This window comes from Fundulus heteroclitus, unplaced genomic scaffold (assembly GCF_011125445.2).
Source record: "Fundulus heteroclitus isolate FHET01 unplaced genomic scaffold, MU-UCD_Fhet_4.1 scaffold_118, whole genome shotgun sequence".
Lineage (NCBI taxonomy): Eukaryota > Metazoa > Chordata > Actinopteri > Cyprinodontiformes > Fundulidae > Fundulus > Fundulus heteroclitus.
The window spans coordinates 567,334-582,184 of record NW_023396530.1 but is presented as its reverse complement, the minus strand read 5'-3'; the positions used below and the strand labels follow the sequence as shown (position 1 = coordinate 582,184).

At 52.1% G+C, this 14,851-nt stretch overlaps 1 protein-coding gene across 1 annotated transcript; it reads left to right on the top strand.

Moving 5' to 3' along the window:
• LOC105917379 (prolyl endopeptidase) lies at positions 1-14,372 on the top strand. The gene is made up of 15 exons (XM_036128770.1): positions 1-379; positions 2,398-2,472; positions 2,569-2,702; positions 2,786-2,916; positions 2,989-3,198; positions 4,488-4,609; positions 5,833-5,938; positions 7,308-7,499; positions 8,552-8,749; positions 8,848-8,951; positions 10,084-10,220; positions 10,422-10,516; positions 10,585-10,716; positions 10,838-10,994; positions 13,976-14,372. Exons 1-15 carry the CDS (start codon positions 338-340, stop codon positions 14,268-14,270), a joined length of 2,130 nt encoding a protein of 709 aa, XP_035984663.1. The 5' UTR covers positions 1-337; the 3' UTR covers positions 14,271-14,372.
• The last annotated feature ends 479 nt before the right edge of the window (positions 14,373-14,851 follow it).

Here is a 14,851-nt window from a genome sequence, read left to right as displayed (position 1 = left end):
TAACAGTGAGAGGTCTGCTCAGGTGCAGGAGGAGCGGTTCTGCTGTGAAGCAGCTCAGCATCAGGGATCTGAAGCCGCTTCTTTGGACCTTCCACACTCCAGAACCTGGGCTGCAGCTGCCTGGTTCCGAAAATCAGAAAATCTAAAACATATTTTTAAATCATAGACACATCCAGGCGCACAGACGCGCCACGAACCCTGCGCCATTTTCGGCCCTGACTGTGACGTCACTTCCTGGTGCCGTTGGGAAAGTTTCACTTTCTGTTCTGACTACCGGAGGTTCGGGTCCCGCAGGTTCGGATCGATCACCGCGCTGAAAGAGAACCGCAGCGGCGTCATGGCCTTCAAGTACCCCGCAGCCCGGAGAGATCCCGCCAAGGTGAGTGCGGGCCGGTTCGGTTCGGTTCGGAGCGGAGCGGGACTGGCAGGCGGTGCAGGTGCGGCTCTGACGGAGACTGCGCTCAGGTGGAGGCCAGTCAGAACACACCTGGCTACTAATCAGCAGTAATTAGTGGTTCCGAGCTTCTCTGACCCGCTTTCACTTCCCCTTCTGGGCCGGGCCGGGCCGGTTCGGACATAAATAGTCAGAAACAGGAAAACAGGCCCAAAGTTCTTAACTGTTGTCCTTTGAACACAGACTCTGAGCTGCGAGTTTCCTGGATCCATTCACTTTAATAGATAAAGCAGATTATTATTAATTATTGATGCACATCTGGTGGAAGCTGTAATGTCCTGTGTGCCCTGAACGCACCATGAACACATCTGGGCTGGTACCGTGGAGGCAGGCAGACCTGCTGCAGCCAGGCGGCCCGGCTGAGCAGAACCTGGCTGACCTGGGTAGAACCTCTGATGGTTCTGTGAGGCTGATCCAGCAGACTCTTACCCTCTCAGGTCTTTCTCTCTCTCCAGCATCTCTGCTACTTTAATCCACTCCTCTTTCCTTTTTCTCCTCTTTCCTTTTTCTCCTCTTTCCTTTTTCTCCTCTTTCCTTTTTCTCCACATCCTCCTGTTCTGTCTCCGCTTCGACCAGATTGACCCGCTCAGCCCCCCCCCCCAGCATCTTCAGCTGCCCAGTGCACCCGGGCCCAGAACTGCTACTGGGTCTGGTTCTGTGAGGTCCAGTCCAGAACAAAGTTTAGACATGAAGTTTCCTCAGGAGAACATCTCCAGAGAGATGAGCTGCCAGGGCCGGATCCAGGAGGCAGGGGGGTTCTGGGCCAGAGCCAGGCTGGCTCCTCTGCTAACACAGTTCTATTATCCCTGCAGGGTACCGGTTCTGATCCGGTTCATCCTACAGAACTCAAACTCATTCATGGCCATTTCAGGGCCCCAGGCAGGCGTCTGTGAAGGGCCCCTCTGCCCTGAGTGTGAAAGGTTCTGTTGGGCTTCATGCTGCAGTACCGAGACCCAGACAGTAGCGGAACATTTCCCTGTAGTCCAGCAGCCAAACTGTGGGAGCCCACTAATATGCAAATTAATGAGCATATTAGTGTGGAGGAAGCTGGTGGCGTGCACGTGTCAGCCGTGCACGTGGTGGCGTGCATGTGGCGGCGTGCACGTGGCGGCGTGCACGTGGCGGCTTGTTACAGCAGCAGGCTGGACCAGCCTCAGAACCAGCAGCAGAGAGGAGCGGATGCTCTCAGGCTGCAGCCAGAGGTTTCCTCCTCAGCTGGACTTTATCGCTCTGCTGTCTCTGATTCTGGGTTCTTGGAGGGTGGTCCACTTCCTGGTTCTGATCTGCTCTCTGACCCGTTCTCCCCTCGTCCCTGCAGCTGGAACAACAGAACCGGCTGTAGAAGCGTCAGAACACTCTGATGACCCTGAGGCCGTTCTGTCAGGTATCAGAAGTTCTGAGCTCTGGGTCCGATGTTGGACAGCAGGTTCTGGACTCGGCACCAGCCCTCCAGCTCCGTTTCATTATGAAACAAGAACGGGACCAAAGCAGCAAATAGAAGCGGGCCGAACACACAACCCGGGCGGTACCAGCACTCAGTGTTCTGCTCAGATACGTCAGAATCCAGTGGTTCTGGTTGGAGTTCAGGCCCAGTTCAGCCTCTCCATAGGTTCTGAGGCTGGTTCAGATCATGATCCCAGCCTGGTCCAGTTTGTCAGCCAGTCTACTCTGGACGTGGCGGTCCCAGCTGCCAGAACCTGCTAGAACCTGCTAGAACCTGCTGGTAACCCGAGGACGTTCCGTCTGAGCGCGCTGGTGGTCGGCTCGGCTCGCCGGCTGATCCGTTCCAGAACTGCCGGGCCTGCAGGTGCTGGGCCCGTCGGGCCCGGATCAGAGCCGCTGGTGGCGGTTGATCCTCGGTTCCACAGAAAAGGGAACGTCGTAAATTAGAGAAACCAGAAGATCCAGTCTGGGAGCCAAGCTGAGTGTCGTTTGCTCAACAGGTGGATGATTATCACGGAACCAAGGTGTCGGACCCGTACGCCTGGCTGGAGGACCCGGACAGCCCAGAGACCACGGTACCGCGCGTTCTCCCTGCTCTCTGACCCGGATGGACCCGGATGGACCCGGATGGAGCCGGTCTCATCCCGTCTCTCTTCCTGTTTGCTGCTCAGGCCTTCGTGGAGCAGCAGAACCAGCTGACCATGCCGTACCTGGAGAACTGCAGCGTCCGGGCCCGCTTCCAGCAGCGCCTCACCGAGCTCTACGATTATCCCAAATACAGCTGCCCCTACAAACGAGGAAGCAGGTACGTCTGCCGCGCCGTGGCGCCGTGGCGCCGTGGCGCTGATCCGAAGCGCTGGTGGTTGACGCTCCTGCCTTTCTCCTCAGGTACTTCTACTTCCACAACAAAGGCCTCCAGAACCAGGACGTGCTGTACGTGCAGGACTCCCTGGATGCTGCGGCCTCCGTCTTCTTTGACCCCAACACGCTGTCTGAAGACGGAACCGTGGCTCTGAAGAGTGAGCGGCGCTGCAGAACTTCTGCTGAGGGACCGGACCTGCTGCTCTAACCTCTCTGCCTGTCTCCCTCAGTGGGCCGGCTGTCCGAGGAATGCGAATACTTTGCCTACGGCCTGAGCAGCAGCGGGTCCGATTGGGTCACCCTGCGCTTCCTGAAGGCCGACGGCCTGACGGAGCTGCCCGACGTTCTGGAACGGGTCAAATTCAGCTGCCTGGCCTGGACCCATGATGCCAGGGGCGTCTTCTACAACTGCTACCCCCGTCAGGAAGGAAAGGCCGACGGTCAGCAGAACCTTCAGCTCTGAGCTCAGAACCTTCACTTCTGAGCTCAGAACCTTCAGCTCATTAACAAACCCAGATACTGGTTCTGAGTAGGGCTGCACCATTGTGCCAAAAGCCAAAACTGATATATTTTAACCATAAATGTGGTTTAGGCTATAAATAAAGCAATAAAACGGTCCGTTGATAAAGATGTTTAATAACAAGGATTATTTAAAACAGGTTGAATGTTTTTATTAATCAGAATATTATTGAAGAGAAAAGCCGTCTGACCGCTACTTAATGCTGTGGTGAGATTTCTGAAAGGTTCTGGTAAAACAGTACCATTATATAAACTAAAACAAATCAAATGACTTATCTCTGGTGCAGCTCTCTTTACGTGGAGCAAACCCACCTGAAGAACGTCTGAAGAACGTCTGAAGAACGTCTGATCCATCGTTACGTAGACAAACACTGCAGACCTCTGCCGTCTGTTAAACTGCTGATGGAACCGACCCACATTCTGGTTCTGAGTGGGGCTGGACGATATAGAAAAAAAGCTTATCGATAAAAAAATGCATATTGATCGATATCAATAATTATTGAAAATATTTAAAACCATATTTTATGTGCAGCTCTGCCTGGACATTTTATGATATTGCTAAATAATTTAATTTTAATAAAGAACACAAACACAGAATTACAATTAAATCTTTATTTAACCAACTTTTTTAACCATAACAGAATAAAAGAAAAATAACTTAAGAGACCTGAGTTATGTTATTAAATACTGACAAAGAATAAACTAAAGTGACCAGTAAAATGACCAAAATAAATATACCAAATAAATAAATAAAATAGCCTATTTAGGTGGGAATAGTACACTAGTTACTCCTCATGTTTCATAACTGAGAGGCTGATGCAGGGCTGAGGTCAGAGGTCAGAGGTCATGGCGTGGGAACAGACTGCAGCTCATTCTGCACTGATTCTCTGCACTAGTTGGTCAATTTAGGGAGCGCTGTTAGAGAAAAACTTTATATCAGGATCAAGAGTGGCGAGTAACTGAAGCCAGGTTTACCTACTGCAGAGAACAGCAGCATGTCCATCACTATGAAGCATTTTACTGCACCTAGAATGTTTGAGTTCTAGGTGATGGACAGGAGAACCCTGACTCTTACTCGGATCAGGTTCTAAACCGGACCTGAGGTTCTGCTTTAAATAGCTTGCAAAGCCTTGAAATGGAAGTCAGAACCAACAGGCTGTAGATCAGAACCGGGCCCTAGAAGCAGAATCACGAGCTGTTCTCCCTGCAGGCACAGAGACCACGGCCAACATGAACCAGAAGCTCTACTACCATGTGATCGGAACCAAGCAGTCCGAAGACGTTCTGGTGGCGGAGTTCCCGGATCAGCCCAGATGGCACAGCTCGGTTACCGTGAGTCCGGTCCCGGATGTTCACATTTCATCAAGGTTCTGTTACACAGCCTTTCAGACACATCCGTGGTTCTGTTGGTCCAAACCTAATGCATGCTGTGAGTTGTGATGGGAAGACTGGGCAGAACATCCTTTTAGTCGGACCACCAGAACCTTGCAGAACCTTGCAGAACCCTGCAGAACTGCTCAGAAACTGTTAATTTCCATGTTTGTGTCAGAAAGTTTCTGTCTGAGGACCCAGTTTATTCTGGTTCTGATCCCAGTGTGGGGCGGGTAATTCTGCAGACCTCTGAGGTTCTGGGCCCAGGTCCAATCGGACCTGCTGCAGATCTCCTCAGTGTAGAAAATCCCAGTAAAGTTTGGCTGGAAAAGCAGCTTTAAAACGTCCGTCTGACGGCGCCATGCCGGGTCGGTACCAGAGGTCCGTCTGACGGCGCCATGCCGGGTCGGTACCAGAGGTCCGTCTGACGGCGCCATACCGGGTCGGTACCAGACGGCACCATGCCGGGTCGGTACCAAAGGTCCGTCTGTCGGCGCCATGCCGGGTCGGTACCAAACGTCCGTCTGTCGGCACCATGCCGGGTCGGTACCAAAGTCCGTCTGACGGCACCATGCTGGGTCGGTACCAGAGGTCTGTCTGTCGGCGCCATGCCGGGTCGGTACCAAACGTCCGTCTGTCGGCGCCATACCGGGTCGGTACCAAACGTCCGTCTGTCGGCGCCATACCGGGTCGGTACCAAACGTCCGTCTGTCGGCGCCATACCGGCTCGGTACCAGACGGCCCATGTCGGGTCAGTACTAGAGGTCCGTCTGACGGCGCCATGCCGGGTCAGTACCAGACGGCCCATGCCGGGTCGGTACCAACCGTCCAGCAGTAATCTGGAGTGAAGCAGCCGAGACGGTTAAGGTGTTAACGGCCAGATCCAGAATTTCAGGTCCTTCTGTTCTAGTCATACTTTTCTGGGTCTGATCTGCTGATCAATCAGCACCGGACCTCGGAGCGCCCAGATACCAGACCAACGCAGGGTTCTGTTAAAGGTTCTGACCCAAATGCAGGGTAATTGGAAGTCTGGATGTTAGAGGTGAGGAAACTTTAGTTCTGGAGCAGCTTTGTTGGATCGTCACTGATTGAGGGTTGCTGAATAAGAACCAGAACCTCTGGTATTCTTTTGGACCGCAGCGACGACCCGTTGATGTTTAACCTGCATGCCGTCCCGTCCACAGATCTCGGATGACGGCCGGTACGCGGTTCTGTCCATCACTGAGGGCTGTAAGCCCGTCAACCAGCTGTGGTACTGCGACCTGCAGGAGCTGCCGGACGGGATCAAAGGTGCGTAGAGGAACCTTTAACCCGGCTCAGACCCGAGGTTCTGCTGTGGTTCTGATGTTTGGTGAAGTCGATGCAGCACACGTTGGTCTGAGAGGTTCTGGTTTGAAGAACCACAAGAACAGCAAGACTTTGCAACATGTGAAGAAACCTGCAGATGTGGAAACGCCTCCGATCTGCTGAGAAAAGGCCGACATGGGCCGAGACCGAACGACGCTCGTCCTTCCCATCAGAACCTCCCGGACCTGAGCCGGTCCTGAACCCGGCAGGTTCTGTAGCTGAACCGCGGAGATTACCTCAGAGCATCTGTGGAAACGTGAAAAGGAAACGAGTCATAATCAGTTTAATGAGCCGGGTTCCACAGAACTCTCAGGTCCGACTCGTTTGGTCACATTTTCTGTTACGCAACATCGCTGCCGTGGAACGTCACTCCTCCACATCTCCAGCGGGACTTTTAGAACCGACCTCATCAGCCGGATCATTTCTTTCTGAAAACCTTTAAAGCTAAGATTCCCGGTCTCCGCCTCTCGTCCGCTGACAGCTGGAGACAACCATCAGAACCTCATGACCCAACAGGGACAGACGAGAGAGAAATAGACCCTGATGTCCTCCAGCAGCCTAAGCCTATAGCAGCATAACTATAGAGGTAGCTCAGGGTAACATGAGCCACTCTGACTAGAAGCTTTGTCACAAAGGAAAGTTTTAAGATTAGTCTTAAAAGTAGACAGGGTGTCTGCCTCACGGACCAAAACTGGGAGTTGGTTCCACAGGAGAGGAGCCTGATAGCTAAAGGATCTGCCTCCCATTCTACTTTTAGAGACTCTAGGAACCACCAGCAGACCTGCAGTCTGAGAGCGAAGTGCTCTGTTAGGAACATACGGGGTAATCAGAGCTCTGATATATGATGGAGTTTGATTATTAAGGGCTTTATACGTTAGAAGAAGAATTTTAAATTCTATTCTTGATTTAACAGGAAGCCAATGAAGGGAAGCTAAAACAGGAGAAATATGATCCCTCTGGTTGATTTTCATCAGAACTCTTGCTGCAGCCTTGAAGGAACAAAGTCTAGTGGTGGTTCTGGGTCGGTGTGGAGCGGGTCGGCGCCGGCCACGTTCTCCTGAGGCTGTGCGGTTCTGGGCAGCAGGGCCGGGTCACACAGCTTTCAGTAGAAACCAGCGGCTCGGTCCGTGATGCAACACCAGCTGCAGTTTCTTCAGCTTGCATAACCGTGTGGATTTCTTTTTGCTGTGAGAACTTTTCAAACCGAGTGTCGACACTTTCTAAACGCAGGCTGTTGTGAAAGTGTGTTTTTGGTTTTTCTGGGCTTCCGTAGCTCAACATGAATGAATGAATGACCCGTTTCCCTCTGCAGGGCTGCTGCCGTGGGTCAAGCTGGTGGACAACTTCGAGGCCCAGTACTCGTACGTCACCAACGAAGGGAGCGTGTTCACCTTCCGCACCAACCTGGACGCCCCTCGGTACCGCGTCATCAACATCGACATCCAGAACCCGGACAGGCAGAACTGGACCACGCTGATCCCGCAGCATGAGAAAGACGTCCTGGGTGAGCGCCGCTGCTGCCCCCCCCCCGGCAGGTTCTGATGAATCAGAGTTCTGCTGCGATCAGAAACACGTAACCCGTTCATCCCCACAGCGGCACTTCCACCTTTCGCTGCGCTCAGCGTTGCAACACAGCTTTTCAGAGAATTTCCATCCAGAAGTTTCTGCGAGGGTCCGACCACAACAACCGGGAAGCAGAGAGTCTGTGGCTGAGCGCCTCCGTCAGAGCGCCTCCGTCTGAGCGCCTCCGTCAGAGCGCCTCCGTCTGAGCGCCTCCGTCAGAGCGCCTCCCTCAGAGCGCCTCCGTCAGAGCGCCGCTTCGAAAAGAGAAACCGCTCCTCAAACTCTCCAGTTTTGGTCTCCATATTGGTACTCCCTATTTCCCCCAGTAACTAGGGAATATGTGCGCTACAGCATCGAATAATGAGGATTTTCTCATGTTCAGGGGGGGCTTAAAACTTTTAAAACGTCTAATGCCATATACTTTATGTTATGTTCTAAAACTATCAAGTACTGAGAAAGTCATGTGCTGAAATATTTTGCATTTTATTCATTTAAATATATATATTTAACATTTATAAATAACAATATACAAAAACACATATTTACATATGTGTATACATATATATAAATATATACATATACACATATTTATATATACATATATGTATATTTAATATGAATAACATGTAAAATATTTCAGCACCTAATTTCCTAGTAGTTGATAGTGTTAGTACATCCACTGACTGTAGAATTACCTGTGAAACGTTTTCACTCAGCCAGAAAACTGCTTGTTGTTGCAACCAAATCCTGTGGGATTCTGGGAGAGTAGGGAGTAGCAAGATGGCGGCCAGTGACTTCAGTTTTCCTGCTAAATCAGCACTCCAGTGTATAATTTAGCTTAGTGGTCACAGCGCTCTGACCTCTGACCTCTGCGCCTCCTCTGGCCTCCTTCAGCAGAAACACGCAGCAGAAGGCTGGGGGGGGGGGGGTGGTATCAGCCGGGTTCTGGCCCGTTTCTCTCCCTCACAGCGCTCTGACCTCTGACCTCTGCAGGCTTCGTCTCCTGCGTCCACCAGTGCCACCTGCTGGTCAACTACGTCCACGACGTGAAGGACGTCCTGCAGCTCTTCCACCTGCCCAGCGGACGCCGCCTCAGGGATCTGCCTCTGGACGTCGGCACCATCGCCGGCGTCAGCTGCAAGAAGAAGCACTCCGAGTTCTTCTACAAGTTCTGCTCCTTCACCACTCCAGGTAACCTCCTCACCTGCCGCAGAAAGTTCTGGCTCGTCTCTGGTGCGGTACCGCAGCCTCGGGTCATGTTCTCCTGCCGGTTCCGTCTGTGTTCTCAGGGATCATCTACCACTGTGACCTGAGCCACTCCAGCCCGGAGCCACGCATCTTCAGGGAGGTGGAGGTCAAGGGCATCAACCAGGAGGACTTCCAGACCAGCCAGGTAGGTTCTGGTCCAGAGGCCCGGTCCACAAACGCTGAGCTCAGAGCTCTCTGCTCTCACCTGCTCCTCGGTTCTGGCTCTGACGGCCCGGGTCAGAACATTGAGCCGCAGGGTTCTGCCAGAGTTCCAGGAACGTCTCTGGACCCGTTTCAGAACCAGAGCAGGAAGTCGGATCTGTTGGCTTTATTTGTTCCAGAGGTCCAGTTAGTGGCTGAAGGAACCAGCAGGATGTTCTCTGCAGTACAGAGGAGGAGTTCTGACTGCAGACGGAACCGTGGTTCTGTTGGGTCGGTCTTGTCCGTCTGCATTAAGGAGTGTTTCTGTGGGACAGAGGTTCTGCAGATGTTCCAGCTGCGTAGGTGGAACCGTTTTGGGTTCTCGTTATCTTCAGTACTTTCAGGATGTTCCACATACAGAACCAGAACCAGAACCTGCTGGAGCTTTGGTTCCTGCAAACGTTCTCCAGCAGGAACCTTCCAGAGAACATGGAAGGTGATCCGTGAGGGAACAGCTCCACCTAAAGGGGAACTCGTGTTACCAGCAGCTTTAGCTGCCGGCCCGTAAATGGACCAGAACCAGTGGCGGCCTGTGAGGAAAGTTCTGGACAGAGTGGCCATTTTGTTCTGACGGGTCGTCCTTCAGCCCAGACGGCCCCTTGGTTCTGCAGAATCAGAGGTTTCACCATTAAATGTGAAATTAATTAATTAATTAATTAATTAATTAATTAAAATAATCTGGTTCTGGTTTATAGACTCATGAACTGATCGGGTCGGGTTAAAATTCTCCTCTGCTTCGGGTTCTATTGGACCAAAACCTGAACAACGGTTCTTCCCAGAGATGCAGAACGGGTCATAGGAACCAGGAAATGGACCCGGCTGAAATTATTCCGTGGTTCTGCTAGCGCTCCATCCGGACCAGAACCTCTCAGTGGTTCTGCTAGCTCTCCATCCGGACCAGAACCTCTCTCTCCATCTGGACCAGAACTCTCACACCAAGAACATTTTAGAAACATCTCTTCTTCTGTCCTGGTTCCTGGCCATCCTCCTGCGACCCGTCGTCCCTCAGCAGAACCTCCTCGCTGCATCCAGAACCACCTGGAGGTTCTGAACCTCTTCTCTCCGTGTGTCTCCAGGTTTTCTACCCCAGTAAGGACGGAACCAGGATCCCCATGTTCTTGGTCCACGCCAAGAACCTGAAGAAGGACGGAACCAATCCGGTGTTCCTGTACGGGTACGGAGGCTTCGAGGCCTCCATCCAGCCCTACTACAAGTGAGTCAGTACCGCCGGTTCTGGACGGGTTCTAAACCAGTGTTCTGGTTCCAGCAGTAACCCAGGCCAGTAAAACACTGGGTGGTGCTGCTTCCTGACCCGGTTCTGAGACCCGTCAGAACTCTATGTTGGTGATTTAAATTGTCAGAACAGAAAGCGGGTTGTCAGAGTTCTGGTTCTGGTTCTGGTTCCCTGACCCAGTGTGGCCTACCTGCTGTTTGTGAGACACCTGGGGGGAATCCTGGCCGTGGCCAACATCAGAGGAGGCGGAGAGTACGGGCTCACCTGGCACAAAGGTACCGGCGCCGACCCAGACGGCCGTTTGCCGGCGCCGCTCCTGTCTCAGGATGTTCTGTGTCTGCAGCCGGAACCTTGGAGAACAAGCAGAACTGCTTCGACGACTTCCAGAGCGCGGCCGAGTTCCTGATCCAGGAGCGCTACACCACGGCCAGCCGGGTCGCCATCAACGGAGGTTCTAACGGCGGCCTGCTAGTCGGTGAGAGTCCGGCTCAGCAGGTTCTGCAGGCAGCCGGCAGAACCTGCTGTAGAACCCAAGCTTTGCAGGGTTCTACAGGAGGTTCTGCAGCGTGGTGGACTAACGCGTTGTGTGTCGGCAGCGGCGTGCATGATCCAGCGGCCGGAGCTGTTCGGCTGCGTGGTGGCCGAGGTGGGGGTTCTGGACATGCTCAGGTTCCACAAGTTCACCATCGGCCACGCCTGGACCACCGACTACGGCTGCTCCGACGACCCGGCCCAGTTCCACTGGCTCATCAAGTACAGTACACACTCTGGGTCTTCAGAACCAGCAGCGCCTGGGTCCGGTTCTACTGACGTCACAGAGAGAATATAGTCAGAACCGGATGTTCCTCCAACCTGCAAGTAAACGGGTCGCTGCAGAACCCGTGAGCTTCATCTCCTGCTCTGTGGTTCTGCTCGCAGAGAAGAACTCAGAGTCCGGATTGGGAGACGGTTCTCCATCAGAACCCCAGAGCTGCTGAATGTGATGTCAGTAAAAAACGGCTTCACCTTCAGCTGGATCTGCCTTTCAGAACCAGGTGCAGAACCGTTAAAGTGGACTCACCGGTACGGTTCTGGATGCTAACTAGTGGTGCAGGTGCGGCTCCACTAGGTCCATCAAAATGGACCTGAGATCCGGGTCAGAACATTTGCTTTTACTGGATTCTGCCTGATGATCTGTGAGACATCAGGAGGATAAAGAGCAGAACCGATCACAGCGAGTTAAAAACCAGAGAGAGAGGATCACTGTCAGTGATGAGTTAGCAGGAGCAGCAGCTGATCAGCTGATCTAAGGGGGGGGGGGCAGTAAGGCTGGTTCTGCTCACATAAACATGGAGGAGCAAAGTTAAAAACTAATAAAAGCTTAAAATGAACTCTGTAGCTCAGAGAACCAGTGAAGGAACGCCAGGATGGAACATGCTGGTTCCTACGGGTCTGAGGGAACCAGCAGAGTTCTGCAGAAGCTGCAGACGGGTCAGAGAGGTCCGGTTAGCGTCTCTATGGAACATTACAGGAGTCAGGATGACGGTGATAAAATCAGGGACTAGTTTCTACAGGGCAGGTCTCCCTGAGATTAAATTCACCTTTGCTGTTTGATGACGCTGATAAAACCTTCTTCTGAAGAACGCTGCTGATCTGTTTCTAAAAGTTAAAATCAGTCAGAGTTTCCCCAGGTTGGCAACACACAGATAAAATGACAGAGAGCCCAGATCTACGTCTGGGAGGGACAGCAACTGGGTCCAGACATCAGAACTTCTGTCAGGTTCTCATTTAAACTGAGGAAGTTCAGAGAAAACAACATTTAGATGTCATCAAGGCAGAGTAAGAGTTTCTGGACAGTTTTGTTTTGAGCCAAGAGGAAATAGATCTGATCAGCATAGCGGTGAAATGAAATGCCATATTTCCTAAAAACAGAGCTGGGGGGGGGGGCAGATAGGAGAGGGCCGAGAATTGACCCCTGAGGGACACCGTATGGAAGAGGAGCTGAGGAGGACATGAAGCTGGACTCCTAGTGAGGTAGGAACACCCTGATGTTCACAGAGCTGTGGACCACAGATTAAAATACTGCCATCAACTGCATCGAATGCAGCGGAATTATCTAAAAACACTAAAACATCAAACTGTCCAGAGTCTGTTACCTAAAGTACATCATTAGAACCCTCAGAGGTACGTTCTCTGTACTGTGAGGAGCTTTGGACCCAGACTGGAACCACTGTCCTCTAAACACGGTGACAACTGGTTGGAGACAACCTTCTCTAAGAGTTTAGAAATAAATAGAAAGATGGGCCTGACATTAGAAGAGAGAAGGTCCAGGCCTATTTTTTAAGAAGGGGACAAACGCTTGATTTAAACCCGGTACTGTACCAGAGGAAAGACTACTGCTGATAATCTGAAGTCCACCTGGTCCAATAGTAGCTAATAGCTCTTTAAACAAGCCAGGTGTGAAGGAGTGTGTAGAGGAACCAGACCAACTATGTCCTTTAAAACAGAGACGGACTCAGACTGATCAGAAACAGATGAATAATGCAGAGAGAACGATACCAGCTCTGGTTGACACGCTGTTATCAGCAGAAAGTGGAGGAAACACTCGTAGGTTTCAGTAGAGGCGTGGAGAACAGTGTCTATGGCACACGTGTCAAACTGAAGGCCCGGGGGCCCAATCCGGCCCGTCACAGTCATTTATCCGGCCCTCGATAGCCAAAAAGCCTCCTAGTGAATGTTAATGTTTAATTGTGTAGTAACAGCATCCTGCCACTAGGTGTCAGTTTTTCCACAACACATTAAAACCCAGAAATGTCCAGAAAGAGAAGAAGTGATGCAGAATGATGAGTTTAAAGTGGAACTCACCACAATAACTTTTTTTTTGCAGATAAACTGTTTAAATTGTGCCTAAGGTGCTACTTTAATGTAACTGTTAACATTTTTATGAGAACTGAGAAGAAATTAGAAAATCAGAAGTATCATCTATACAGGAGCAACCGGCCCTTTAAATGACTTCATGAAGCCAAAGTGGCCCAACGTAGAAATGAGTCTGACAGCCTGGTCTGTGGTTTTAAATAGAACTCTGGGTTGTTCTAATTAGAACCAATCATGTCAGAGAGACATTTGTTCCTCTCAGCTCTAACAGTCCTCTGACAGCACAAAGGCTCTCCTGGAGAACCCCAAAGGAAACACGCAGCCTGTCCTTCCTCCACCTGCAGCACCAGTGACGTCATTCAGGTGCAGCTCAGGTCTGAGCGCCGGTTCTTCTAAGGAGCCATGATGGCCAATGTTTGTAGACAGATAGAAGCTGGAAACCAGGTCATCAGTGTTCAGCCAGAGAGTCTAGAGTTCTCCTCACAGGACGGAGAAAAGGCTGGAGAGGAAGAGTTAAACCAGCGCTGAGGAAGAGGAGTTTAACCAGCGCTGAGGAAGAGGAGTTAAACCAGCGCTGAGGAAGAGGAGTTTAACGGGGCAGTGAATGTCACACCGGATCAGCGTGATCCGAGGAAACAGCGTCACAGACTGGTGACATCAGAGTAGAACCAGACCCAGGCTGCACTAAGTTAGCAGTCAATAACATCTGAAAGCTGCTGGACTGGTGTGAATATTAAAACCACCCAGAATAATCCATCATATTTAGGCAGGATATCAGCCAAACATTTAGAGAAGTCACCTGTGAAATCCTCGTACCGCCACGTTCCTCCTGGTTCCAGCAGAACCTTCCTCTGACTTCTCCTCCCTGCCTTCTTCTCCAGGTACTCTCCTCTCCACAACCTGCCTGAGCCGCCGTACCGCGGCCCCCCGTACCCGGCGGTGCTGCTGCTGACGGCGGACCACGACGACCGCGTGGTGCCGCTGCACACGCTGAAGTTCTGCGCCGCCCTGCAGCACGGCGTGGGCAGCAGCCCGCAGCAGCGGCAGCCGCTGATGGTACGCGTGGACACCCGCAGCGGGCACGGCGCCGGCAAGCCCACCGCCAAGGCCATCCTGGAGGACACCCACGTCTTCGCCTTCATCGCCCAGACGCTGGGACTCAGCTGGGCCGACTGATGGACCGGGCCCTGCCGGGGGTCCTCACTCACAGCTTCTAGGTTCTGAAGGCAAACCTGCTGATTCTGTTGGAACCTTTCAATAAAACTCGTCTGACCCGGACCTGCTGCCTCAGAATCTGTCGTGTTTTAAAGTTCAGGCTGGAAATAGATACTAAAAGTATTAAAAGTTAGTAAAAGCAGAAGTTTGCCTGATCCGAGCAGAGAGTGCTGCAGCCGTTGGGTTTGGATCCGGGTCTGGGGTCCAGAAACGGGACCGGTGGGTCGGTAAATCCGGTTGGCTCAGCGCTCGGTTGATGGTTCCCCCTGCAAGGACACCTGAGCAGAGATGATGAACGGACCAGAAGAACCAGGAGGTCTGATGGGTTTGGACAGGGGAGAGGACCCAGTCTCAGGGTTCTGCCCACAGCAGAACCCTGAGGCGGGCCAGAAGAGGCCGGCCCAGACAGAACCTGGTAACATGAGGTCCAGTCTGGTCCGTTTGAGTCTCCTGCAGCTTCAGGAGAACATCTGCTGTATTTCAGCAGCTCCTGTGGGTTCAGCACTAGAACCAGGAACTCACGGTTCTGTTGCTGACTATCC